Genomic DNA, 27,457 nt, shown 5'->3' with positions numbered 1-27,457 from the left:
CAGGGACGTGGCCATTACACCTGTCATTGGCAAACTTCGGTTGCATTGTCAGGGGTATTTGGGGCATGAGGACTTATACATAATTCCCTTGAAAGGTTGTGATGTTCTCCTGGGAGTCCCTTGGCACCATAAGAACAATGCCGTGGTCGATTATCGGGCGAAGAAAGCGACATTGACTATTGAAAAGGACCGAACCATTGTACTTGATGTGAAACTTAAGGGCGAGTCTGTCCCTATTGTATCGGCTTCGGCCGTTCAAATTTCGATTCAAGGCTAGTACGATGTTCTTTAGTTTTGTTCTTAATCTCGATTGTTCATGCTGGTTAATGATATAGGGAGATGTAAGAGTAAGGTGGACAAGCTACACCAGTCCAATGGCTTTATAGGCACAAAAAAAAATGAATGAGCTGAAGGGATGGAGATAATGGCTTGAAGGCATGGACCAATATGGTAAATCAACACAAGGAAAAATCAAGCGGATAGAAGAGGCTAAAATCCAAAAAGCTAGCCCCTTGGCTACTTCTCTAGTATCATAAATGATAATATATTGAGGGAGGAAAATAGAAGCAAAATGCGAGCTTTGAATGTAGAAGTTCTGGATTGAAAAGAGGACAATATTTAGAAGAGGATGTATTGGCTTTATGGATAAAAAATGGGGACAAAACAAAAGTCGCCCATAGATCCATGGAGAGAAGGGAAGGGCTGCATTGAATGCGTAACCACTTTACATGTAACTTGTTGATTTGGACAAAAGAAAGAAAGCGCATGCCATATGAGGTTGTCAGGGCGGAATTGGAAGCTACCCCCATTGTGGTTGAGGCACTTTACTAGATTTGTATCTTATGCACATGGGTTGTGGGAGCTTCTATGTCATCGCTATGCGAGATTGGGTCTTGACAACTGGCCATGGGGGAAGACTCTAGATGTTGTTATGCACAGATGCAAGCTTGGTTTCAGTTTCATGGCTTATATATGGACAGATTGCCACCGCTTTTGTCACGAGACTGTGACAACCACTATATATATTTGCTGCTTTCTTTCCCTTGATATTTCGTTAATTTTTGGGACCATCTTTTTAAAATCACAAATGCCCGGTCATTGTGTAGCCAGTGTGAAACGACTGTTGGTCGAGAGTTTCACGCGCATGAGTCAAGGCCATGCAGCCACGAGATGGTTGGGCCTATTGGCACTAGAATCCGACTAGTAAAGAAGTGGCTAGGCTTAGTTAAAGTTATTTAGGCCCCTCGGTAGGACTTTATAAGTTGGTGGGTACTAGGAATTAAAGCAAAAGGAGCAAATTGGGAACATGGCAGTAGGAGAGCAACCTGCAAGTCAACTCTCACTCTAGAAGGTCTCATCCAAGAGGGGACGCCCATTTTTGAGGCTGAAGGTTGATTTTTATCCAGTGTGCTCCTCAGTGTGTGTGTGAGTAGTGGGTGGAGGTGATCACAGCTTTAATGGAAAGCTTGCCTTCTCCCTTGTCTCATGTTGTGCGATGATTTGCTCTCGCGCATCTCTCTCTCCCTTTGCACATATGGTAATGCGGCATGCCCCACTAGTAGGGCTTCTCGTATGACCATGCACAATTCTGGGGGTTTTATTTGCGTTTGCCAAGGCAAGAGCCTTCTGTGCAGGAACTGGATTAGCTGATTGCTAATCCCCTACAGGTACGTATAGTTTCATCGCGAAGGAATGCGAAAACAAAGAGTTTTCTCGCGTGAAAACTTGTCCAATTCACTAGGGAACTGTCCCATTGCATGCAGGAGCACCTGAGACACGCGTAGACGTGTTTGCTTCGCTCAAAATGATGTGAAACAAGGAATTACAGCTCGCTTTTTGCAGGTTTAGGGTTTCGCACCCAAACTACAAGGTAATTCCAAGGGAGCCTTGGGTGCTTGTGCAAGACAATTTAGAGAGATTTCCTGCGAGGACTCCCTGCGAGGACTCGCGTCTAATTCAAAAGGCAAGTGACCCTATAGGTGCGGGAGCTCGAGGGCTCTACCCACAAAAGTGATTGGCACGCGATTTGGAGCGCATACCAGAGAATTACAGCTTGCGGTAATTTATTGCAGGTTTAGGGTTTTGGTCAGTTTTGATGCCTATAGGTCCCAAGAGCTTCGGGGAAGCTAGGGAGTCACCGAACAAGTGTTTTGGTGCAAATTGGAGGCCAAAAACAGAGATTTCAGCGTGCTGTAATTTCTCGCTAGGTTTTTTAAAGTGCCCTAAAGTGCGTGGAAAGTCACTATTTACTTGGGATTTTGTTGGTGGAGACTTCTACTGTGGTTATGCTGCCGAAATTAGGTTAGAGTAGGGGAATTTCAGCCCGTGGAAGTTTTAAGGTTTTTCTCAAGTTCAATAAGAATAAAGAAATACCGAAAAGGCGCCAACCTTTGGGGCCAACACGGTGTCATTGTCCGCTTGGAAGCACTCTAGTTGCCAAGCTGTGGTTTGTTTGAAGTGTTAAATTCCATTCACAGTTTTTTCGTGAAGTTCCTCTGTGTCGTGAAGTTTAATAGTGTAAAGATCGGGTGAAAGCTAAAGTTTACCGCCCTACGGGTCAGTTTCACGGTTCCGTCGTCGGGACAGAATCACTTTTTCCTTAAAGAGTGAGCTCTGGTTGGTTTTCGGCGAAGACACAAAGCACAGGAACTTGGAATTACACTATGACTGACAGGACAAATGACACTAGGGAAGAGGGTTCCTCTTCGCAGTATTACAGACAGGTTGTACTTCCACTGTACGAGGTTGGCGAGAGTTCACCGCCACCCTTGTCTATACCTTTTGTTGACGTGAATGCTCCACAAGTGCAAGGGTTTACGACTGGAGAACTAGATGAGGATGCGCTCAAGATAGTTGGTTGCTTTGGAATGTGTTTTCTCGGTTGGTGCAAAATCCTAGGTTTATGGAATTTTTGCAAGTGCCACAAGTGTCACAGCACACAAGGAAACTTTCTCATGCAAGAGAGCTCGTTGAGGCTCAAGCCCAGGTCCCTTATGCGTCCTAATAGGGCGGGGAGCACTCCCATGTTGTGGAATTAGTTGGGGCTCCAAAGAAAATTCCTTCTGTCCACGAATAGGTGGTTAGAATGTTAGTTCCACAAGCTATATTACTTCAGCCTGCTACATTTCGAAGTCCAAATGTTGATTTAAATGGACAGGGAACTAATTTCTAGGCTATGCGTCAGGTGTTTCCACCACCAACTGTACATCCTGGGTATTTCGGAGGTGGATGTGTGTTTCAAAACATGGCTGGTTATGCGCCTAGAAACCAGCAATATATGCCAGGAACAGTCTTTGGGGGTATGCAAGGCATGATACCAAACCCCATGTATGGTGACATTGGCCTCCAGCAAGGGTTTCAGTGCAATCAGGGCCAATTTGGGGTGCCACAGAGGGCAATTTTCGCATGGCTGGTTTTTTTTGACCAGTAGGCAAATATGGCACCAGTGACTCACAATGTCAATGGCCAAGGGGCCCCGATGATCCCTATTATAGTGCCCATGTTGCACAGGCTTCTCGATGATAATTTGGGAACATTGGAAAAACAAAAAGCATACAAAGAAGGTGGTGCAGCTATGAAGTTTGATACTTTTAGCGGCTTCGAGGACAACACGAAGGCTCTTTCTTTCCTCCAACAGCTTGATACGGCTAATGCAGGGGGGGGTGGTGTAATTTTACAGAGGCGTCCAAGGTCAGGAAAGCTGCCACCTTTTTGAAAGGAAATGCACGTCATGGTGGACGACACTGTCGATGCAAGGACAGGCACCCGCCACTTGGATTTATTTCAAGCAAATGTTTGCATCTGCGTGGGTGTCAAACGTATTTGAAGCCGATGTCATGACGGATTGGCACCAACTCAATGCGGCTTCTTGCAAAAGCTTAGACGAGTACAATCGGAAGTTCTTTAAAGCATTGCTCTCTGATTGTGCCACTGACAGAGCAGATAGAGAAGTATTGTTGTGGGTTGCCTAAAGGGCTCAGGAATTACTGTACAAAGAACAAAGTGGCTACCCTTACTTAGCTTATGGAAGTTGCCAACACTGGTCATGCCTTGTTGAAGGGAGAGGACATTGGGTTTCAAAGCAACGTCAAAGGGGGTTAGCAAAAGAAAAATTCAGCAAAGAGGTCCTTTGCAAAAGCAACTCGTGAAGCTTCCAAAGGGTCAGGAAATACAGAGAAGGCTAAAGACTCAATCGAGTCTTCTAAAGGACAAGCCAAAACAAAGAAAAGTTAAGGTAAAAGTTGCAAGACGGTTATTTGGTGAAGTTCAAAAACTATCCACCTATGGATGCCAAGTGGATGGAAAAAAGTGAACTGATAGAGTCATCAAATGTATTGCAACTTTACCTTGAAGCCTTTCGTTTACAATTCACGTATTCTCCAACTCAGATCACTATAATAGAGCAAAGGTCAAAGGGCTTGACACGTGATCAAAAGCGGGGTGATGATAGAGCTAGTACTTCACATGTATGTAAGGATTCAATGCGATAGCAATGTACATTGTTTGCAAAAGTATGAAGGTCTCATTAAGTCATTTGTACACATGTTTGATAGTCTTTCTTGCGGATACATGCAATGATAAAAGGGTGTTTACCATACTAAATCATCTATGGCATGTATATATGGCATGCAATCGAGGATGTTTGCGATTTTAAGAGAGGGGTATGTCACAAGACTATGACAACCGCGAATATATTTTCTGGTTTCTTTCCCTTGATTTTTACTTAATTTTTGGGACCCTCTTGATGCTGAAGGTTGATTTTATTCAGTGTGCTCCACAATGTGTGTGTGAGTAGTGGGTGGAGGTAATCACAGCTTTAATGGAAAGCTTGCCTTCTCCCTTGTCTCATGTTGTGCCCTTGTATGCTCTTGTGCATCTCTCTCTCCCTTTGCACATATGGTAATGCGGCATGCCCCACTAGTAGGGCTTTTCAGATGACCATGCACAGTTTTGGGGGTTTTATTCGCGTTTGCCAGGGCAAGAGCCTTCTGTACAGGAAGTGGATTAGCTAATTGCTAATCCCCTATAGGTACGTACGGTTCCATCGCGAAGGAATGCAAAAACGGAGAGTTTTCTTGCATGAAAACTCGTCCAATTCAAAAGGGATTTGTCCCATTGTGTGCGGGAGCACCCTGAGACATACATAGACGGGTTTACTCTGCTCAAAATGATGCGAAACAAGGAATTACAGCCTGCTTTCTTTTTTGCAGGTTTAGGGTTTTGCACCTAAAATACAAGGTAATGCCAAGGGAGCCTTGGGAAAGCCTTGGGTGCTTGTATAGGACAATTTAGAGGGATTTCTTGTGAGGACTCGCGTCCAAGTCAAAAGGCAAGTGACCCTACTGGTGTGGGAGCTCGAGGGCTACCACAAAAGTGATCAGCACGCAAATTGGAGTGCAAAAGAGAGAATTACAGCTTGTTGTAATTTATCGCAGGTTTAGGGTTTTGGTCAATTTTGATGCCTACAGGTCCAGTAGCTTCGAGGAAGCTAAGGAATCACCGAACAGGTGTTTTGGTTCAAATTAGAGGCCAAAAACAGAGATTTCAGCGTGCTGTAATTTCTCGCTAGGTTTTGTAAAGTGCTCTAGAGTGCGCGGAAAGTCACTGTTTACTTGGGATTTTGTCCGTGGAGACTTCTAATGTGGTTAGGCTGCCGAAATCAAGCTAGAGTAGGGGAATTTTAGCCCGGATAAAAGTGGGACAGCTTGTGGAAGTTTACAGATTTTTCTCAAGTTCAATAAGAATAAAGAAATACCGATAGGGGCGCCAACCTTTGTGGCCAACGCAGTGTCTTGGAAGCACTCTAGCTGCCAAGTGGTGGTTTGTTTGAAGTGTTAAATTCCATTCACAGGTTTTTCGTCTGTGTCGTGAAGTTTAACAGTGTAAAGATCGGGTGAAAGCTGAAGATTACCGAGACAGAATCACTTTTCCCTTAAATAGTGAGCCTTGGTTGGTTTTCGGCGAAGACACAAAGCACAAGAACTTGGAATTACACTATGGTTGACAAGACAAATGACACCAGGGAAGAGGGTTCCCCTTTGCAGCATTATAGACAGGTTGTACTTCGAGTGTACGAGGTTGGTGAGAATTCAGGGCCACCCCTGACTATATCTTTTGTTGACGTGAATGCTCCACAAGTTCAACGATTTACGATTGGGCAACTAGACGAGGATGCGTTCAAGACAGTTGGTTGCTACTGTGGATGTGTTTACTTGATTGGTGCAGAATCCTAGATTTATGGAATTGCTGTAAGCGCCACCAGTGTCGCATTAAACAAGTTAACTTTTTCATGCAAGAGAGCCCATTGAAGCTCAAGCCCAGGTCCCTTATGCGTCCTAGCACTGTAGGGAGCACTTGCATGTTGCGGAGTTAGTTGGGGCTCCAAGACAAATTCCTTCTGTCCACGACAGGTGGTTAGGACGCCAATTTCACAGGCTATACCAGTTGCGGCTTCTTGCAAAAGCTTAGATAAGTACAATTGGAAGTTCTGTAAAGCATTGCTTCTACTAACTTCCTACAGGATTGTGCCACTGATAGAGCAGATAGAGAAGTATTGTCGTGGGCTGCCTAAAGGTCTCAGGAGTAACTGTACAAAGAACATAGTGGCTACCCTTACTCAGCTTATGGAAGTTGCCAACACTGGTCATTCCTTGTTGAAGGGAGAGGACAATGGGTTTCAGGGGAACGTCAAAGGGGGTCAGCAAAAGAAAAATTCAGCAAAGAGGTCCTTTGCAAAAGAGACTCCTGAAGCTTCCCTAGAAATACAGAGAAGGCTAAAAAGACTCAGCTGAGTCTTCGAAAGGACAGGTTAAAAGAAAGAAAAGTTAAGGGAGAAAGTTGCAAGACGGGTATTTAGTGAAGTTCAGAAACTATCCACCTATGGATGCAAACTGGATGGAAGAAAGTGAACTGATAGAGTCATCAAATGTATTGCAACTTTACCTTGAAGCCTTTGGTTTACAATCCACGTATTCTCCAACTCAAATCACTCGAGTAGAGCAAAGGTCAAAGGGCTTGACACGTTCTCAAAAGAGGGGTGATGATAGAGCTAGCGCTTCACATGTACATAAGGATTTAGTGCAATAGCAGTGTACATTGTTTGCAAAAGTATGAAGATCTCATTAAGTCATTTGTAGACATGTTTGACAGTCTTTCTTGTGGATGCATGCGATGATAAAAGGGTGCTTACCATACTAAATCATCCATGGCATGTATATATGGCTTGCAATCCATTTTAAGAGGGGGTATGTCACGAGACTGTGACAACCACTATATAGATTTGCTGGTTTCTTTTCCTTGATTTTTATTTAATTTTTCGGACCCTCTTTTTGAAATCACAAATGCCTGGACATTGCGTAGCCAGTGTGAAATGGTCGTTGGCCGAGAGTTTCACCCGCAGGAGTCAAGGCCAGGCAGCCACGAGATGGTTGGGCCGATCGGCACTGGAATATAATTAGTAAGTAGTGGCTAGGCTTAGTTAAAGTCATTTAGGCCCCTTGGTTGGACTTTATAAGTTGGGTGGGTACTAGGAATTAAAGAAAAAGGAGCAAAGTGGACACATGGTAGTAGGAGAGCAACTTGTTGGTCAACTCACTCTAGAAGGTCTCATCCAAGAGGGGGTGCCCATTTTTGAGGCTGAAGGCTGATTTTATTCAGTGTGCTCGACAGTGTGTGTGTGTGTGTGTGAGTAGTGGGTGGAGGTGATCACAGCTTTAATGGAAAGCTTGCCTTCTCCCTTGTCTCATGCATGATTTGCTCTCGCGCATCTCTCTCTCCCCCCATTGCACAAATGATAATGCCCCACTAGTAGGGCTTCTTAGATGACCATGTACAGTTCTGGTGGTTTTATGTGCGTTTGCCAAGGCAAGAGCCTTTTGTACAAGAACCGGATTAGCTAATTGCTAACCTGAGACTCGCGTAGACGTGTTTGCTCCGCTCAAAATGATGCGAAACAAGGAATCACAACCTGACTTTTTTTTTTGGGTAGGTTTAGGGTTTCGTACCTAAACTGCAAGGTAATGCCAAGGGAGCCTCAGAAAGCCTTGTGTGCTTGTACATGACAATTTAGAGAGATTTTCCGAGAGGACTCTCGTATAAATCAAAAGGCAAGTGACCCTATAGGTGTGGTAGCTCGAGGGCTACCCATAGAAGTGATCGGCACGCAAATCGGAGCGCAAAACAGAGAATTACAGCTTGCTGTAATTTATTGCAGGTTTAGGGGTTTGGCCAGTTTTGATGTCTACAAGTCCTAGGAGCTTCGGGGAAGCTAGGGAATCACTGAACAGGTGAATTGGTGCAAATTGGAGGCCAAAAACAGACATTTCAGCGTGCTGTAATTTCTTGCCAGGTTTTGTAAAGTGCTTTAAAGTGCGTGGAAAGTCACTATTTACTTGGAATTTTGTTCGTGGAGACTTCTATTGTGGTTATGTTGCCGAAATCGGGCTAGAGTAGGGGAATTTCAGTCCAATAAAAGTGGGACAGCTTGTGAAAGTTTTTAAGTTTTTCTCAAGTTCAATAAAAATAAAGAGATACCGAAAGGGGCGCCAACCTTTAGAGCGAACGCCGTGTCACTGGCACTCTAGCTGCCAAGCCGTGGTTTGTTTGGGTGTTAAATTCCAATCACAGTTTTTTTGTGAAGTTCCTTACTGCAGTAAAATTTAATTCACGCGAAAGTTTACCGCCCTATGGGCCAGTTTCATGTTTTTGTCGCGCTTTAGAGAACTCCTTGGATGCATCAGTCTCTTGCATTCACATGCTCAGAGATAAACAAGATTATCAGTGATCTCACGTAGATTGATTCAGAGAGGACATGAATGACTTCTCCTAGGGTCATAGGACAGCTTCGGACCTCCTCCCAGCAGCTGTAGAAAAAGACAGGTAGAATACACTCCCAGCAGCTGTAGATAAAGGCAGGTAGAATACGCTTTAGTACCTCGAGAGCAACGGATATGCCAGCTCTGTGACTTAGACCTAGAGACAGAGGAGCATCACATATGTCAATGCCCAAGATATCATGAGATACGGGGATTAGAGCCTTTTTCCAGGGTGATGTTTTACGTTGACCAGAGATGCTTTGGGCTTTTTGTAACCGGCGTGTACAACATAGAGGGCGGTACTATTTCAATTACATGTTAACTTTACACAGAGCACTGAGAAGCGAAGAGAACACAGCTGCGTCCAGCGACTAGAATGTCATTGCACACACGAGACCGACACCTTGTAGGCCCCAAAGACTGGCGCCCCTTTTGGTATTTCTTTATTCAAATTAAGGTAGACGATCCGACCACTTAGCACAAGCTTTCACAAAGCTGTCCAAACCTGGCGAGGGCTGAAAACGCAGGTTTTCGACTTGATTTTGGCAGCATAATGGCGCAAAAACCCATGTAGGTCAAAAACACCTGTCTATGACGGATTCCCTCGCTATCTGGAAGCTTTCTGGTGAGCTGTCACAGAAATTCAGTGGGCTGTAATTCCCTGTTTTTCATTGCCGGGTGCCCAAAAGCCTGTACACGCATTCAAGGCTCTGACGAGGCTCCCCCGGGGTTCCCTTGCAGTTTAGGTGCAAAACCCTAAACCTGCAGAAAAACACAGCAGGCTGTAATGCGCTGTTTCGGATTGTTTTTAGCGGAGCGAACACGCCTACGCGTGTCCCAAGGGCTCCCGCATGCAATGGGACAGTTTTCCTTTGAATTGGACGAGTTTTCACGCGAGAAAACTCTTCGAGCTCGCAATCTTTCGCGACTGAACTGTGCGTATTTGTGGGGGATTAGCAATTAGCTAATCCGGTTCCTTTTCAGAAGGCTCTTGCCTTGGCAAACGCGCATAAACCCCCAGAACTGTACATGTTCATCTGAGTAGCCCAACTAGAGGGACATTACCATATGTGCCAAAGGGGAGAGAGAGATGCACGAGAGCAAGTCATCGCGCTACATGAGAGAGAGGAGAAGGTAAACTTTCCATTAAAGCTGTAGACCTGCACCCACTACTCACACACACTGTAGGTCACTTGTGAGTAAAAAATCAGCCCCCTCTCTCTCTTGGGCGCCTCCTCTAGCTGAGGTGTCCTGCAAGCAGCTCTCCTCCTGCCAAATGTCCAATTTGCCCCTTTGAGTTAATTCTCTAGTTCCCACTGACTTATAAAGTTGTGACTTTCCGAGTGGCCCAGACTTCGTTTGGCGGGCATAGGCTTCCATACTCATCAGAATTCAGTGCTAACTGGCCCGACCAGTCCCAGACTGACCGACCCAGACTCCCGATGTGAGAAACCTATTCGGCCGCAGTCGTTTCACACTGGCCATGCAATGTCCACTTGCACCTTTTCAAGGGTCCCGGGGAAACAAGTAAAAATAAAAATAAATAAAAATATCTAGTACTTATTTATTGAAGGCAACAGGAAAAATACACCTCCTGGTGACACACCCCACCCTTGAAATACTGCAAGCGACCTCGCTTGCATGCCAATAATACATGCGGTATCTTCTGATATCACATATATTCTATGATGGGAGTCCAAGATATACATTCTTCCGGAAATGTAGCGTTGGACGATTAAACAATCCCACCAACCTAACTACGACACATATATCAAGCATAGAAGCCTTCTAGTGTACTCTGAAGCACAAACTTCTCTAGCTAAATTCTGTATGGAAAGAGTAGATACAATTGCTTAACTACTCTCTTGAGCATCATGAACCATGCTCTTGCCTTACTCCAAAAAGGCTACATCAAGTCACTGTGGGTTCCATCTGAAAGGCTTCAAGATACAATTGCAATAGCTGAGGTGAATCAAGCAATTCAGACTCTTCCATCCATTTGGCATCCTACGATGGATAGTTCTTGAACTTCACCAAATAGCGTCTTGCAACTTTTCCTCTTAACCTTTCTTTCCTTATGTGCCAATATCTGTTCAGGAACAAGGATCTCATCCAATTCTTCCACTTCGGGATGTTCCTCATCAAGCATATTCTCTGGCACATTACCAACAAAGGGTCTTAGAAGATTGACATGAAAAGCATTATGTATTTTCCAGCCTTCTGGTAGCTTTAACCTGTAAGCTACATCGCTGATCTTTTCTGAAATCTGAAAAGGACCATAATATCGCATACTGAGCTTAGGAAACAAGCGTTCCTCGCCTTTCCTTTTCCTCTTAACCTCGCCTTTTCAAAGCGCAAAAGCAACCAATCACCAAGTGAAAATACAAGTTCACGACGGTGACGATCAACAACTTTCTTTTGCTTAGCTTGAGTCTTCTCAAGAGCAATCTTTATCTTCCTGTATGTTTCATCCATATCTTGCACATACTTGTCTGCCTCAATTATCTTGTCCATAGTCTACAAAATGGGCGGGACTTTCTTCCCTCCTTCCACTATCTCAAATGGTGCCTTACCTGTTGACGTATGCACAGTGTTATTGTAAGCATATTCAACCAATTGAAGGTGGTGTTCCCAAGTTGCCTTGTGCTCTGACACGTAACATTTGAGCAGGTCCAGGACAGTAGAATTTGCCTCTTCTGACTGGCCATTAGTTTGCGGATGAAACGAAGAAGAGAACTTTAGCGTAGTGCCCATGCTCTCAAACAATGCCTTCCAGAAAAGACTCATCATACGTGGATTCCTGTCACTGACAATTGACTGAGGCATCCCGTGCTATTTAAAGATATTGCTCATGAATATCTTGACCAAATATCTTGACCATGTGTTCTGGTTTTATCTTCTTTCTCACAGAAATGAAATGGGCCTGCTTACTGAAAGTCCAAATCCCATCATTGCCTGTTTGCGTCCTTGGAAGATCAAAGATAAAGTCCATTGCTATGCTTTCCCATGGCCTATCTGGGATCGGCAATAGCTGCAACAATCCCGGTTGCTTTTGTCTGTCAAATTTGACTTTTTGGCATACTAAGCATGATTTTACAAATGTGTCAACATCTTGATGCAAAGCTGGCCAATAGAAGAATGCCTCAACCCCTTTCACTGTCGCATCAATTCCACGATGCCCAACATAAGGTGGAGCATGACTTTCCATCAAAATCTTTGGCCGTAACTGTTTAGTAACGCATAACTTTCCATGCATCATGAGAAAGTCATTCTTAAGCATATAGTGCTCATGATGTTGCCCATCAACAAGCTGGTCATAGATCCTTGAAAAATTTGAATCTTCAGCATATTGTGTCTTCATTTTGTCTAGTTCACAATGGTACGGAATTGACACTGTTGAAATTTGGGGCTTTCGTGACAACGCATCAGCCACCACGTTCTTTTTCCCTTGCACATGCACAATCTGAAAATGGAACATTGACAAGATGTTTGCCCATCGTATGTGCTTCTCAGACAACTTCGTCTGTGTGAGAAAATATCGCAAGGTTTGATGATCTGTTTGGACAAAAAAATCAGCCCCTAGCAGATAGTGTTTCCAACTAGTGAGAGCATGAATTACTGCCAACAATTCTTTCTCATAGACTTGCAAGTTCCTTTCAGTCTTCAAAAGAATTCTACTCTCATATGCGACTACTCGGCCATTTTGCATTAGAACTGCACCAAGACTATGGCCACACGCATCACACTGAACCATAAAAGGTTTCGAAAGATTTGGCAAAATGATTACCGGATCCGAAGTCAGTCTCTCTTTCAAGTGTTTGAACGCTTAAATTTCCTTGGCTGTCCACTTGAAAGTAACTCCTTTTCCTTGTAGTGCATGGAGTGGAGAAGCAATCTCGGCAAAATTTCGGATGAACCTCCTGTAGTAGGAACATAAGCCTAGAAAGCTTCGAATGTCATGCACGGACTTCAAGTCTGGCCATGCTTCCACTTTAGCGGGATCCATGCGTACCCCATCCTTTGAAACAATGTGCCCAGGCCCCAAGGAAGTGAATCTCTTGCAAAAAGAATTCAGTGTTCTTACGTAACTCATTGAAAACTGCAGTCAAGTGATCCCTATGCTCCTCTTCAGACTTTGAATAGACAATCATGTCATCAAAGAAGGTACCCATGAAGTTTCTATGTGGTCTAAAAATTCTGTCCATCATCCTATTAAACGTGGTAGGAGCATTTGTGAGACCAAATGGCATGACAAGAAACTCATAGAGACCAAATGTTGTCCTGAAGGCAATCTTATGGACATCTTCTGGCCTAATGCGTATCTGATGGTAGCCACTCTTTAGGTCTATCCTGATAAACGACGACGCTCCCTCAAGCCGATCAAGAATGTCATCTATCCTCGGTATGGGGAACCTGTTCTTGATGGTATTCTTATTCAAGGCGCGATAGTCAATGCACATGCGCTATGAACCATCCTTCTTCTGCACTAAGAGTACAGGCGAACAAAAAGGGGATGAACTGGGTTGAATCAGCCCCTTCTCTAAAAGCTCGTTGACCTGACTCATAATCTCTTTCTACTGGGCTGCACTAACCTTGTATGGTGGTCTATTCGGTGGACTAGAACCTGGCACAAGATCTATAGTATGATCCTCAGGTCTCTCAGGAGGTAACTCCCTTGGCAAAGAGTCCGAAAAACAATCACTGAAACCACTCAAAAAAGTTGACGTGTCTTTATCTAAGGTAGACAAATTAGATACAACTTGAGGTACTTCTTTTGCAAAGATCAAGTACGTAGAAAGATGATTCTTTATTACAGATGAAATAGCAGAGGCAGAAACAACTGGAACAGACTCGCCTTTAAGCTTTACATCAAGGACACGAGTCTTTCCTCTATGTACAAGGGTAATCTTTTTGTTGTAAGTATCTACCATAGCATGACACCATGGGATACCCAGTAACACATCACAGCCCTCAAGTGGCATAATATGAAACTCTTCCACATCCACATAACTCTGAATGTGCAGACGAAGCTTCCCCAAAATGGGAGTAACAGGCTCTGAATGACCTGGGCATGCCAAACCTGCTTCCCCTGTCATATCCATCTCCTCTGCACGAATGCCCAACTTTGATGCCAATTCTGGTGATATGAAATTTGCACGGGCTCCTGGATCAAAGAAAACCAGCACTGTCTGGTCTCTAACTTTGCCCCAAGCTCTGCTCAGCTCCGTGGCATTTGTGTTTGGCTGGTCTCCAACCAAATCTGGAACAAGTCCTGCACTTGGCTTTGGCTTCTTCCCTTTATGGTCTGACTTGTCATCCTTATCCTGTGACTTCTTCTGTGGACATTCATTTGCAAAATGTCCTTCCTGTTCACAAATGTAGCATTTCTTGGCCTCCCTAAGAGCTTTCCGTTCTTCAAAAGTTTTGCCAGAAAAATGCCTCTTTTGTCCTTGTCCTCGTCCTGAAGAAGACTTAGACTGCTTCTTGGATGTATCACCTTCTTCAGTGGAGGGCTTCTTTGTGGGAGGCTCAGAAGGCTTTGCTGCAACATTGCCCTTGGCTGAAAATTGTTTGCCTTGGGACCCTTTCTTGTGGCTATTAAATCCATCAGAATCTCCCTTCGACAGATTGCTGGCCATGCTTGCATTCTCTATCAACTGAAACATATTTATGACAGTAGTCTTTATGCAGTAGTCCCTGATTTTCTTGGGCAATCCGCAACAGTACTTCTCAATCTGTTCTGACAATGGCACAAACCTGTAAAGGTGACTAGCAACAGTGTGGCCCAAAACTGTTTATTGTACTTTTCCAGATTCGCACACTGTTTAGTATTCAACTCGTGCCATTCTGTCATCACATCCACTTCAAAAGTGTTTGTCAACCATGCAGGCGCAAAAAGCTGTTTGAATTGGACCCACGTTGTTGGGGCTTGACCCTGGTTCAACAATGCGGTCCACCATTGAAGCGCATTCCCTTTCAAGAAAGTGATAGCCTTGCGTCTCTTTGAAGATTCCGTGAAGTTTCCTCTATCATAAGCTGCATCGAACTGCTGTATGAAGGTCAAAGCCTTCAATTGATCCTCAGTTCCTCTGAAAGTTTCAAACTTCACTCCGTGCCCACCTTCCTTGTAATCCTTCAGCTGACTCAAAGGAGCCACATTATCATAAACAGGTGTCTGTAACAGTGGTGCTCCATGATTGCTCATTCCAGCACTCACATCAACTGTTTTACCTGTCATATCTGCATTTTGTACGTATGGCTGCGAAAAACCAGCCATACCAAATTGTGTTCCAGGCACTCGAAACTGGCCGTAGGCACCGTGAAAACCTGGTTGGACACCCATGTTCGCGTACATAGGGTTACCCATATAACCTGTGGAAGGTCTAGCCATAGCTTGAAACACTGAACCACCTCCAAAATAACCACCATAAGTATTAGGTAATGGAAGGGTTTGACGCATAGCGTGTTCATTACTCCCTTGACCATTCACAAACGGTTCCTGTCCAGCTAAAGCAAGTTGCTTTGGATCATTGGACACCGCTAGTTGCTCAACCACATGGGCTTTCCCTCGAGCATCATGAGTCCTCTGCGCATTGGAAATCTCCTTTTCCTGCAACAACTCATTCATGCCCTGTGTAGGAGGCTGAAAACCCTGTGTCGGAGCCTGTAAGAACTCCTGCATCCTTGGGTTGTTAGCCAACTGCTGAAACATGTCCATGCAGCAATGCAATTGAGTTCTAAACAACCTGTCCTCTTCTTGAAGAGTCGAAGGAACTTTCTCCGTGCCATGTGAGGAAGATCGCTCTTCAGGTACTTGGTCTCTCTTCTCTGCCATAACGACAAGCTCTGTGTTGCTTTCACCCACAACAATCCACGTTGCACTTTTTGAAGAAAAAGTGACTATCCTGTCGATGGAACCATGTAACCGGCCTGTACAAGGTAGAGGGCGGTTCTATTTCAGTTACCTGTTAACTTTACACAACACTAAGAAGGGAAGAGAACACAGTTGCGTCCAGCGACTAGAATGTCACTGCGCACAAGAGACCGACACTCTGTAGGCCCCAAAGACTGGTGCCCCTTTCGGTATTTCTTTTATTCAAATTAAGGTAGACGATCCGACCACTTAGCACAAGCTTTCACAAAGCTGCCCAAACCTGGCGAGGGCTGAAAACGCAGGTTTTCGACCTGATTTTGGCAGCATAACGGCGCAAAAACTCCTGTAGGTCAAAAGCACTTGTCTAGGACGGATTCCCTCGCTATCTGGAAGCTTTCTGGTGAGCTGTCACAGAAATTCAGCGGGCTGTAATTCCCTGTTTTTCACTACCGGGTGGCCAAAAGCCTGTACACGCATCCCAAGGCTCTCACGAGGCTCCCCCGGGGTTCCCTTGCAGTTTAGGTGCGAAACCCTAAACCTGCAGAAAAACACAGCAGGCTGTAATGCGCTGTTTCGGATCGTTTTTAGCGGAGCGAACACGCCTACGTGTGTCCCAAGGGCTCCCGCACGCAATGGGACAGTTCCCCTTTGAATTGGACGAGTCTTCACGCGAGAAAACTCTCCGAGCTCGCAATCTTTCGCGTTGGAACTGTGCGTAGCTGTGGGGGATTAGCAATTAGCTAATCCGGTTCTTGTTCAGAAGGCTCTTGCCTTGGCAAACGCGCATAAACCCCCAGAACTGTACATGTTCATCTGAGTAGCCCAACTAGTGGGGCATTACCATATGTGCCAAAGGGGGGAGAGAGATGCACGAGAGCAAGTCATCGCGCTACATGAGACAGAGGAGAAGGCAAGCTTTCCATTAAAGCTGTAGACTTGCACCCACTTCACACACACACCGTAGGTCACTTGTGAGTAAAAAATCAGCCCCCTCTCTCTCTTGGGCGCCTCCTCTAGTTGAGGTGTCCTGCAGGCGGCTCTCCTCCTGCCAAGTGTCCAGTTTGCCCCTTTGAGTTAATTCTCTAGTTCCCACTGACTTATAAATTGTAAGTGACTTTCCGAGTGGCCCAGACTTCGTTTGGCGGGCACAAGCTTCCATACTCATCAGAATTCAGTGCTAACTGGCCCGACCAGTCCCAGACTGACCGACCCAGACTCCGAATGTGAGAAAACCTATTCGGCCGTAGCCGTTTCACACTGGCCATGCAATTTCCACTTGCACCTTTTCAAGGGTCCCGGGGAAACAAGTAAAATTAAAAATATCTAGTACTTCTTTATTGAAGGCAACAGGAAAAATACACCTCCTGGTGACACTTTTCTTGTTAGAGCTTCGCAGGCACAGATATTCTGTACTACGGAATTCTTTACATCCTAGCAGAGGATGCACGTAGAGCAGGTGGACTTCTTTCAAAGTGGCATCTCTTAGAAGGACCTTAGGAGATGTCAGTTTTCAGCACACGGGACTCTTCTAGATAGAGCTACAGAGATTTGTAGATATTGACTCCCTCAAACCTGTAGGAACAAGGAACGGGCGGAACGGCCCCTTGCCGTATCGAAACGGCGTTCCGGCCGGGCCACACTGCCGAAACGGTGACGGGAACGGAGGAACGTTTCGGAGTCGGAACCTAACAGGGGAACGGCCGAACTGAACTGCCTGTCAGAACAGGCGGGCAAAATTTGAAAAATAGCTGTTTCTAAAAATTTGAAGATGGAGCCGCTCGCGTGAAGAGTGGGAGAGTTTGGGGGAGGTTGAAGCTGTCAACTTTCAAATTTCAAGACTCCCAAAGAGGGGGGGGGGGGGGGAGGGGGTCCTTTTCTTTTTAAAAGCTCACCCCTAACCTCTCACTTGACCATATCCCTCACTCTCAAGCTTGAAGCCACTCTCACCCTCTCTCTCCTCACCCCTCACTTGACCATATCCCTCACTCTCAAGCTTGAAGCCACTCTCACACTCTCTCTCAAGCTTGAAGCCACTATAGTCTCTCACTCTCACCCTCTCTCTCAAGCTGGAAGCTTCAAGCCACACTCACCCTCTCTCTCAAGCTTGAGGCCACAAGCTCTCAAGCGCCATCCCTCCATCCCTCTTTCAAGGTTCAATCCTCAAGCTCCATCCCTCTCTCCTTCTCTCAAGCTCCATCCCTCCATTGGAGATCCCTCTCTCTCTGAGTTTCAAGTCTCAAGCTCAAGCTTCAAGTGCCATCAATATGGCACAAGCTTCCGCATCACATGAAGGTCCCTCGGGTGTTAAGAGGGGCAAGAAGGATTAGTCTTCATTGTGGGATGAGGTGCATTCCGAAGTCTTCGGCAAAGACGGCGGTGCAAGATCATGGACGTGCAAACTATGTGGCTTCCAACGCAAATCCGGAACAAGCAACGTTCGAGCACACCTCCTTCAAGTGAGGCATTGCAAGAATGTGACGGCCGAGAAGAAGGAGCTTGAGATCAAGGATGCCATTATGAGAGCCAAAGCAAATGATCGAGCCAAGCGGCAAGCCATTGACCCCAATCACTTTGTTTTTCCTTCTTCTACGACTCATTCGCAAGCTTCCGTTGGAGGTAGTAGTGCGGCGGCTCAAGCGTCATTTCAAACGACTTCACCCTCTCTTCCCACCCATCGTCAACAAACTCTAGATGCGTCATGGGATCCAAAAAAGGAGGATGTGGATGCCTCCACTGCCGGCTTCTTTTATCATGATCATATCCCTTTCGTAAAGGCTCGGTAAGTTCCAAGTTCTCATACATAATATGTTCGTAACTAGTATGTCCATTGTCCATTCAACATTGTCTTGACTTTTGACTCTTGAGTCTTACCTTCTCCTTACAACCTTTGTGACATGGATAGGTCGGACTACTTCAAGGCCATGTGCACAAGGATTGGGGAATACGGGCCACGCTATGTGCCACCCACTTCAGAGGCCCTACATACTACTATTCTTGATAGAGAGAAGGCCGTTGTGGAGATGGCAGCCGTAAACATGAAGCGACAATGAGGCAAGTATGGAGTGACACTCATTGCAGATGGATGGAGCGACACCAGGAGGAGATCCATCCACGGGCTTGTGGCTTATTGCAAGGGAGAGATGTACTTTGCCCACTCACATGATGCCACAGAAACAGGGAAATTTTCCGACGTGCTTGCAGAAGAGTGGGCGTCTGCCGTAGAGATCATTGGCCTAGAGGTGGTGCTATAGCTTGTCACGGATGGGGAGCCATCAAACAGGGTAGCTGGCGCCATTTTGTAGGGCATGTATCCCTTGTCATTTTGTATAGCACATTGCCTTAACAACCTTTTAAAGGATATAGGGCGCCTACCTTGGATAGAGCCACTCATTATAGATGCGTCCAAGCTAGCGTCCATCAACAATCACAATCTCCTTTGTTTTGCATTCTTGAAGCGGTCAGGGGGCAAGGTTCGCTTGAAGTATTGTGAGACCCGCTTTGCCTACAGCTACCTAATGGTTCATCGCCTATGCGAATGTCAGAGTGCAGTGCGGCAGACCCTTATCAGTACGGAGTACACTTCCTCATCCTACGCAGGTACAGTCGCAGGGATCTTATGTGTAGACAAGTCAGAGGATCTCCAGTTTTGGGTAGTCATTGAAGACTATAGACAAAATGGTGCAGTCTGTACTCTACTTGCTTCGAGTAGTTGATGGCATGCAACCTTGCATTGGCAAGGTTTATGAGGCCATGAGTCGCATGGTGGAGGCCCTCCAAACACTTGAGCCAGATGCAGATAGATTTGAGGAGATTAGCCAGCTTTGTCAGAGCAGATGGGACTCTCATGCTTCCCCTTTCCATGGTGCGGCTTTTGTCTATCAACTTTTTTTTTTTTTTCCGAGAAAAAGATCCTTCTATTAGTTAATGAAAGTTGCCCGTAGGGCTACAACCACCTCTGCAAGAGAGGGCTACAACAAACATGATGGGGAGACTCTCCCAATGAAAGAACAACATATATACAATGAGGCTAAATCAGGGGATGGGAGGAGGGAAGAGCCACACAGGTGGTCGGTAGTGCCATCTGAGCACACCCTGGACAATGGTGTAGAAAGGCCCAGGGCGCGAGAGTCGAAGGAAAGCCTCGCGGCGCTCCCGCATGCGGTCGGAGCTGCCCTGTAGTCCCTCAAGCTGTCCTTTGAGAGTATGGATCAGCTCTAGCCAAAAGTCGCTAATAGTCTCTGCTGGCGGCACAGAGCGGGCCTCAAAAATGCGGAAGCAGCGGGCCTGCCAGATGAACCAAAGTGTCAGGCCACTCTGTGGAGTAAGCTCTGTAGCAGGCTGGAGTGTAGGACGCCCCCCCTGTATCACTATCATCCTGCTGGTGGAAGATAGCTCAAACTGAAGTGCCGGGCCCGTGAGAGTGGACCAAGCCACTGCCCCCCAAGTGTACTGTCTAGCCGTGGAGAGAGTAGGCATCAGTCGAAGAACTCGTAGCCACACCTGCTGGGCCGAGGGACAGTCCCAAAGACAATGACGTTGACTCTCCACCAACTGGTCACAGGCTGCACATGCGACCGAGAGACCACTATGCACAAGCCAGCTTCCTATTGCTGTAGCTTTGTGTGCAACCAGCCACTGAAACAAAGTGACGCGCCTCGGCTGTCTGGAGTCCCACAGCCTCTGCCAAAAAGTTGCCAAGAACTCGACTGTGAGGCCCTCCTCCTGCCAATGACGTGCTGCAGCGGGGCGGGCCTCTCTCTGTGCTGCAAGTATATGACGTCCAAGCTGAACAGTGTACTGAAAGAAGGGGACTCCTGGTTGGTCTGCAGAAGAGAAGGGGTCCCTCCATAGCCACTCACCAGGATCCCACTGCACTCGTGCCAGTGGACAACACTCCCAAGCCCATAAGCCTCCAGTGTCCAGTCTCAAGAGCTGCTGGGTCAGGGTCTATGACACAAGTCCTCCCGCAGATGCCCACAACTCGGATCCTCTGAAAACAGCACTCTGCTACTTGCGGGGCCTCTACTGCAACTCGCTGTAACCGTCCCCCACCCTGAAGCTCGAAGAACAGGGTTGGGACAGTCTCTGAGCAAGCCCTGACTGAAAGGAGAACCTCCAGTCGTGTGAAGGCTCCCATCCACCGGGGTGCTAGTGGCTTGAGAGGTGTGAGCCACTCAGCTGGAACTAAATCTGAGATGTCCTGACACATGCTCTGCACCCCTCTCATGCCCTGCAGCTGGAAACCCTGTACCCCCTCTAACAAACCTGTGAACTCTAGCCAGTTACCTAGAGAGTGCGCTGGACCTGTTGCCATGGGACCCTAGGAAACATGAGGCCGACTACCAACCAAGTGGTCTCTCTGAGTGCTAACATGGGGTTCCAGACGAGGGGCTCCGGTAGGCGCTCCTCCGTGCACATCGGCTGTCGCTGCTCCAGGCCACGCCGTAAGAGCTCCCAAGAACGAAGCAAACTCACAGCGAAGCGGTCCTCCAGTCTCCTGCTCAAACCAACTCGGTGCATCTCTGTAAAGATCCATCTGGTCGAAGGTTGCCAAGGGCCTCCTGACTGAGGCACCTTGGCACGAAGCCTCTGCAACAAGAACTCCTTCCAGGGCTCCTCACCTGGAAGAAGTCCTTTGACTATGAAATGAAGGGCTCTGCTCTGCTGTGCCAGCTGGATCAATGATCCCAAGCCCTCCCTGAGAACAAGGAAGCGTGATGACCGACCAAGCCACCTTTGCTCGAGCCATCTGAGTGTCACGTCCTGACCAAAGGAAGTTCCTGATCAGCCTCTCTACTTGGCTGATCTCGAGAAGAGCCAGCAGGAAGTGATGTACCACACAATCGCCAACAGCACCTGGTTGGCAACTACTACTCTACCAGCCAGCGAAAGTCGTGCTGAGCTCCAATGTAACAGCTTTCTCCTGATGGACAGGAGAAGAGGAGCAATCTGCTGCTCGGGAGACAAGTCCAAACCAACCTGACAACCCAAGTACCGAACTGCAGTCCCTGGGGGAATCCACCTGAAACCCTCTCCTGGCATCCAATCTGGCACAGGAGCACTACCAACCGAGAAAGCCATTGTCTTTCTCCAGTTGATCAGTGCGCCCGATGCACAACAAAAGGTCTCCAAAGCCTGCTCACATTTGTGAAGATTGGCCTCCTGGCCATCTAAGTACAAGGCTGACTCATCGGCAAACTCAGCGTCCAGTAGCTCCTCTCCCCGAATAGGGAGTGCTAAGCCTCGAAGACCAACCTGCTGTGACACCAAAAATCTGCTCATCGCCTCCGCATAGAACAGAAAGAGAAAGGGGGCAAGAGGACAACCCTGTCTGACCGAGCGTGTGAGCATGAAGCGCTCACCTCTCCCTCCTGCCAAAAGCACCTTACTGTGAGCCTGTCTGTACAAAGCTGACACCCCTCTCATCCAAGCATCTGAGAAGCCCATCCTGCAGAGAGTGCCCTCTAGAAAGTCCCAGTCAACTCGGTCGTATGTCTTCTCAAAATCGAGAAGAAGAATCACAAGGTCCTCACCACGGAGCCGTGCCAGGGCAAAAGCCTCCCAGAAAGTAAAGATGTTGTCAAGGATGCTGCGTTCCTTGACAAAACTTGTCGGAGTCCCATGTATAAGGCTCTCTAAACGTGGCTGAATCCTCAAACTTAGAGCCTTGGCAAGGCTGAGTTGAGGATGGTGATGGGGCGCCACTGTCGAATCTCATCCAAGGAGCCACCCTCCTTGGGAATGAGGTAGATCAGGCCCTCACTCATGCTGTCAGGCATCACTCCTGTGTGCAAAATGTAAAGCACTACAAAGATCCGGGCAAAGCAGGTCCCAGTACTCCAAGAAAAAGCCGGGAGTCAACCCATCCTCACCTGGACAGCTACCACGAGGGAGGGCCCTAAGAGCCGTGTGCAGCTCCTCAAGCTGAAGTGGCATCTCTAGCCTTTGGCGCATCTCCTCTGTCACAAGACATGGCATCTGTGCCCAAACCTGCTCCCTGCATGCATCCTTCTGCTCTGACTGAGGCTCAGCCGACAGTAACTCACGGTAAAAGTCAGTAGCAACTGCACGCATATCCTCTGGCTCACAAGCAACTGACCCATCGGGCCTCCTCAACTGAATGACCTTGGCATGCGAGTGCCGAGGTCCCAGAGTCACTCTGTCACCCACCTGAGTCCACTGAGATGCCTGTCGGTGAAAGGCAAACTCATGACGCCTCTCCTCTGTGCTAGCAAGCTCCTGTCGAGCCTGCTGTAACTGCTCCTGCAACCATGGACTGTCTGGATGCTGCTCCTGCATCCTCTGTAGTGAAGCAATGCCTCGTCTGAGACGCTGCTCCGGCTCTCTCGCTGCAGCCCGGCGAGCCAGAGATTCCCGAAGAAAAAAGTGGCTAAGCTGAGCTAGAACTGAGGCCACTCTGTCTGCAGGTGAAACCTGGCTGTCCATGCTCTCTGTCGAGAGAGCCTCTATCTACCCTCTCTCTGAGTGCCGAGTCCAACAAGACCCTCTCTGGGATGCGAAGCATCGTGCTCCCAATCCTCTGCCTGTCTGCCACCGTGAGGATCACTGGTGCATGGTCCGAGAACGAAGTCCCTGCCAGGATGCCCACTGAACCCCCCAAGTCACTGAAGTGGTCACTAGTGTAGAAGTGATCTATCCACGATAGATTCACTCCTCCCACTTTGCGGTCCGATCTAGAGAAGGCAAGATTGTCTGGGGGCCTCACAAAACCAGAGTGCTGCCATGTATCCGAGACCCTCAAAGTCATACAAAACCTCTCCCAAGCTGCCAACTCGACTCCATGCATAGTAGCTTTGCTGCCACCAATCTTGTTAGAAGCAATAGTCATACATACCCCACCCTGGATACCTCCAGGTCCAAAAGCAGCCGACCAAAAGGTATCATAACGTCCACGCAAAATCTGACCACATCGCTGAATGTGGCTCTCACACAGATGGTGCTTCTGAAGCATAAGGAGATCAATCTCTCCTCCCACAAGGCAACGCTGAAGCTGAAACTGGGGCCCACCTAGTCCCTACACGTTCCATGAGACGATCCTCATGGGGAGTGAGAGAGAACAGATGCTGCCGCAGCAGCAAGACGGGCTATCTTCGAGGCAGGCTTGGATGGGGAGTAATCCGCATCCGAGCGTCCTCTAGATAGGCGTGACTGCAGTGAGTGCCTAGCCCAAGCCCAAGCAGAGCGAGCCGTGCGTAACGCAACCTCCTCTGTCCAAGAGTCCTCCTGAATGTATACATAGCAAGGCAAACACTGCGTATCAGCAAAGAAGTACACCACAATGTGCCTACATCCTGCTGAGTCTGGGGGTGTCACCGCAAACTTGGCCAATGGCCACAAAGTCTGCAGCATATCTGTAACTCCAAGTTCTCCCATGTGGTGAGAGAACTCTAAGATCTGTGTATGCAACCATCCCACCACTGAGTCGAGGGACCACTCTGTCTCGGCCCTACCACAGAGGGGGAAGGAGAAACCAACTGCTGAGTCCAAGGCCTCTGTCCCCCTAGCGACGAGGAACAAAACATGGACCCTGAAGCAGGCTGCCTCATGGTCTGCTGCGGAATCGTCGAGAAAACGAGTGAACCCGTAGTCGAAGAAGTCCCAGCGGCGTCGGATGTCAATTCTTGTCAACCCACGAGGGATAGCTGCAAGGGAGGATGTCTGAATCTGCAGAGGGGGCCGCAAGAAGGGCTGACCCTCTCTCGCTAGGCGACTCGCGGCAAAGGCGCTGCCAAGAGATCTCCTAGCCGCCGGAGATGGACCAGTCTCCTGAGCCGACTGAGAAACTGGAGCAGGAGGGGGGGGGAGAAGGAGCTGGGGAGAGTGGAGGAGAAGAGGGGCGGGATGGGGCGACAGAGGTAGAGGGGCGAGGTGGAGAGGCGACGGGAGTAGAAGGCGGGGAACTCTGGGGGGGGGAGCGGCTGTCGAGGGAGAAGCGAAGGTGGGGGCTGTGCAGGGATCTCCTCCTGCTTAAGAGGACCAAAACGGTTCCCCGTGGGAACCCACTGCTGCTGAGTAGGCACCTGAGGGCCACTCTGAGTGCCAGGCTGACGCTGTGGCCCCTAGTGTCGGTGGCCACGGGCCTGCTGCCACCCCTCCTTCGCTGGCTCTGCATCTGTATCTGTATGCTGTGCCGCTGGCTGTGGCTGCGGGCCAGCCCTGGCATCTGTACGCTGTGCCGCTGGCTGTGGCTGCGGGCCAGCCCTGGCAGGCTGGGACTGAGGCTATGGTGCAGGTCGCGGCCGCCTCCGTGGACAGGCCTTTGCTAGATGGTCCATCTGTCGGCAAATGAAGCAATGGTTCGGGAGGCCCGAGCACTCCACACTCTGTCGAAACCAACCCCCACTCTCCTAAGGTAAAAGGATAACCTTCGGGAGCGTGTGGGTATCTCTGACCAAAACTCGAACTGAGGGAATGTGAGCCGCCTTGGCAGCTACTGATGCTGCCGTACGAGGTGTCTCCAGGACAGTCCCAATGGCGGAACCGATCCTGGAAAGAAGTGGTAGGTACTCCCTCCGTAAACCCGGAAAGCAGACTGAGATGGGGATGTCTGCCTCCTCTACTAGAACATCCGAAGCTGGGTCAAAACCATGTCGCCACTGTCGAAAGTGGGCACGTGATGCTCGGATGGCCAGTGGACTCATAGCTATGACCTTGGACGCCATCTCGGAGGACTCAAACTCGATCTGATAGTAACCCCGTCCGAGAATATGGACATCCAAGATCTTTCCCACCTCTGCGAGCAGGCGGGCCTGGAGAAGGTCTCGCAGCTCTCCTCTGCTAGGTCGGGTGCCGAGAATCTTGCAGATGACCGAGGTCGTCTGCAATCGCTCTACCTCTGCGGCAAGGCTCGCTTGCTCTGTAGGCGAGAGAGCAAGTCGAATGGTGGGCTCAGCGGGGCCGGGCGAGGGGGCTTCTGGCGAGTCCCTCTGTGGCGAAGCTGGAGCCTCCATCTGTGTCTACTGCTGTGGCGTAAGAAGGGGACGATGGGAGGGTGCTGCAATTGGTTGCGCCAAACACTGCTCCAAGGAATTGAAACAAATGCCGAAAGTGCCGAACTGCAGGGAGTTGCCGAAGAGAAGGAACCAAACGGGCGGGCGAATGGGCCGAGGTGGGGGGGGATAAAGCGGGCTGGGGCAAGCGGGCGGGCAGCGAAACAAGCACAGGGGATAGGGCAGCGGGCGGCAGCAACTGGAGCTGAGGCGGGCGGACGGGCTGGGACAGGGGCAGCGCGAGGGGGGGCAGTGGGGGCTGAGGGCAGGCGGGAGGGGGGAGGCAGCGCTTGGGGGGGGGGGGGGGGGGGGGGGGGGGGGGAGGGGGGGGGCTTGGGGGGGGGGGGGGGGGGGGGGGGGGGGGGTGGGGGGGGCTCTATCAACTTATCTATCATTGCCGCATCCTTTCCATTATTGAGAGGCATAGAGCAGCTCCTATGAGGTCGTTTACAGAGGAGGAGATTGACTCCGTGATGCAGTGGCTCATGAGAGAGCTCATGTGATGGTACCTAGAGGGGCAGCCCACTGAGGAGGTTAGTCTTTGGTAGATAAGCCACCAGCTGGCTCTACTGGCTAATTATTTGTTACATTTTAGAGTTTCACTTTAGTCTTTTGTATTTTCTGTACTGGACATATGGATACCTTGTTCTTCAACAGGTGCTTTTCTTTAAAGATTCAAAAACCTCTCATCTTGTGGACTGCAGGTGGTGAAAGGTATAGATGCAGTGTCCAGGGAGCAAGTAGTCCAGCTAGTTGTTGCATTTGGTCTTGACAGGATGGTACCCTCTCTAAATAGGCTACCCTTCTTCTCGATACTGAGACCTTCTTTCTTGCTACCTTCGCTGACGACGGAGGATCAGGTGGTGGTGAACAATACAAGAAAGGTGCTCTCATTCTTGGTAGATGGGACGCCTGCTGCAGATACTCATAACCAGGTGAACATGAGGAACCCACTCTGACACCTTTGCTACTCTGTCATTTAATGTTGCCTTTCAAGTAAGCTGATATTTGATTTGTTATTAGCAGGATTCTGGTTTGAAAGTTTTGGAAATAACGAGGGAACTCTTGCCATTGCTTCCAAGTATCACAGCTGAATTGGTTCCGGAAATAGCGAACCGGCTTGTGTCAAGGGTTGTAGCACGATTTCTGAGAGAAGCATTTTTGTAGTAATAAGGAGTAAAGAGAGCCACTTGAGATGACTTTGTCCAAAATTGATACCAACAATCACACATGCAAAGTTTTGGAGATAGTTATAAGCTGTCATAACTAGTTCCTTTCTAATCCTTAGTAGCTCGAGAGAGTGGCCTTTTACAACTCAGCATTTGTTTATTAGTGTGCTTCAGGTGAAAAAATTCTGGAGCATACCATGTATCTTGTACACTGAAATTTGTAAATTCAATCAGCTCAAAAGCACTCCCTTGATAGTGGAATACTTCTTTTGCATGCATGGCTTGTACGCGCACATGCCAGTAATATTTTCTTTGATGGGATTCGTTCAAGCTCATGTAACCAAGACATAAAACCCCCATTTCACCGAAAGTTATGTCCCTTTTTGGAATGCTGGAGAAGATTTTGTTATGGACTGCATATGACCACCCAGAAAAGCATGTAAGATGCCTTTCGAGTATCAGTGCAAATTGTTTGCAATCATATGAGACACCCCTAAAAATCAAGATCCGTCGGTTTGGAGTGGTTTCTCCTTTCAAAGCATACCAAGGATGAGTTTGCTCCTTAAGAAGACATCCATGTGTGCGAAATGG

At 48.0% G+C, this 27,457-nt stretch overlaps 1 protein-coding gene across 1 annotated transcript in view; it reads left to right on the top strand.

Annotated features, from left to right (window-relative positions):
- LOC147445436 (Protein kinase superfamily protein) overlaps positions 1–27,142 on the top strand; it is a 37,565-nt gene extending 10,423 nt beyond the window's left edge. Inside the window, exons 13-14 of the mRNA XM_086524952.1 lie at positions 26,402–26,632; positions 26,724–27,142. Coding sequence (XP_086381078.1) covers positions 26,402–26,632; positions 26,724–26,864 — 372 coding nt within the window. The 3' untranslated portion in view covers positions 26,865–27,142. The remainder of the gene's footprint in view (positions 1–26,401; positions 26,633–26,723) is intronic.
- Positions 27,143–27,457: the final 315 nt, after the last annotated feature.

This window comes from Adiantum capillus-veneris, chromosome 12, assembly GCF_014529385.1.
Source record: "Adiantum capillus-veneris isolate H3 chromosome 12, ASM1452938v2, whole genome shotgun sequence".
Classification (NCBI taxonomy): Eukaryota; Viridiplantae; Streptophyta; class Polypodiopsida; order Polypodiales; family Pteridaceae; genus Adiantum; species Adiantum capillus-veneris.
This window is presented reverse-complemented; position numbering and strand designations above follow the sequence as displayed.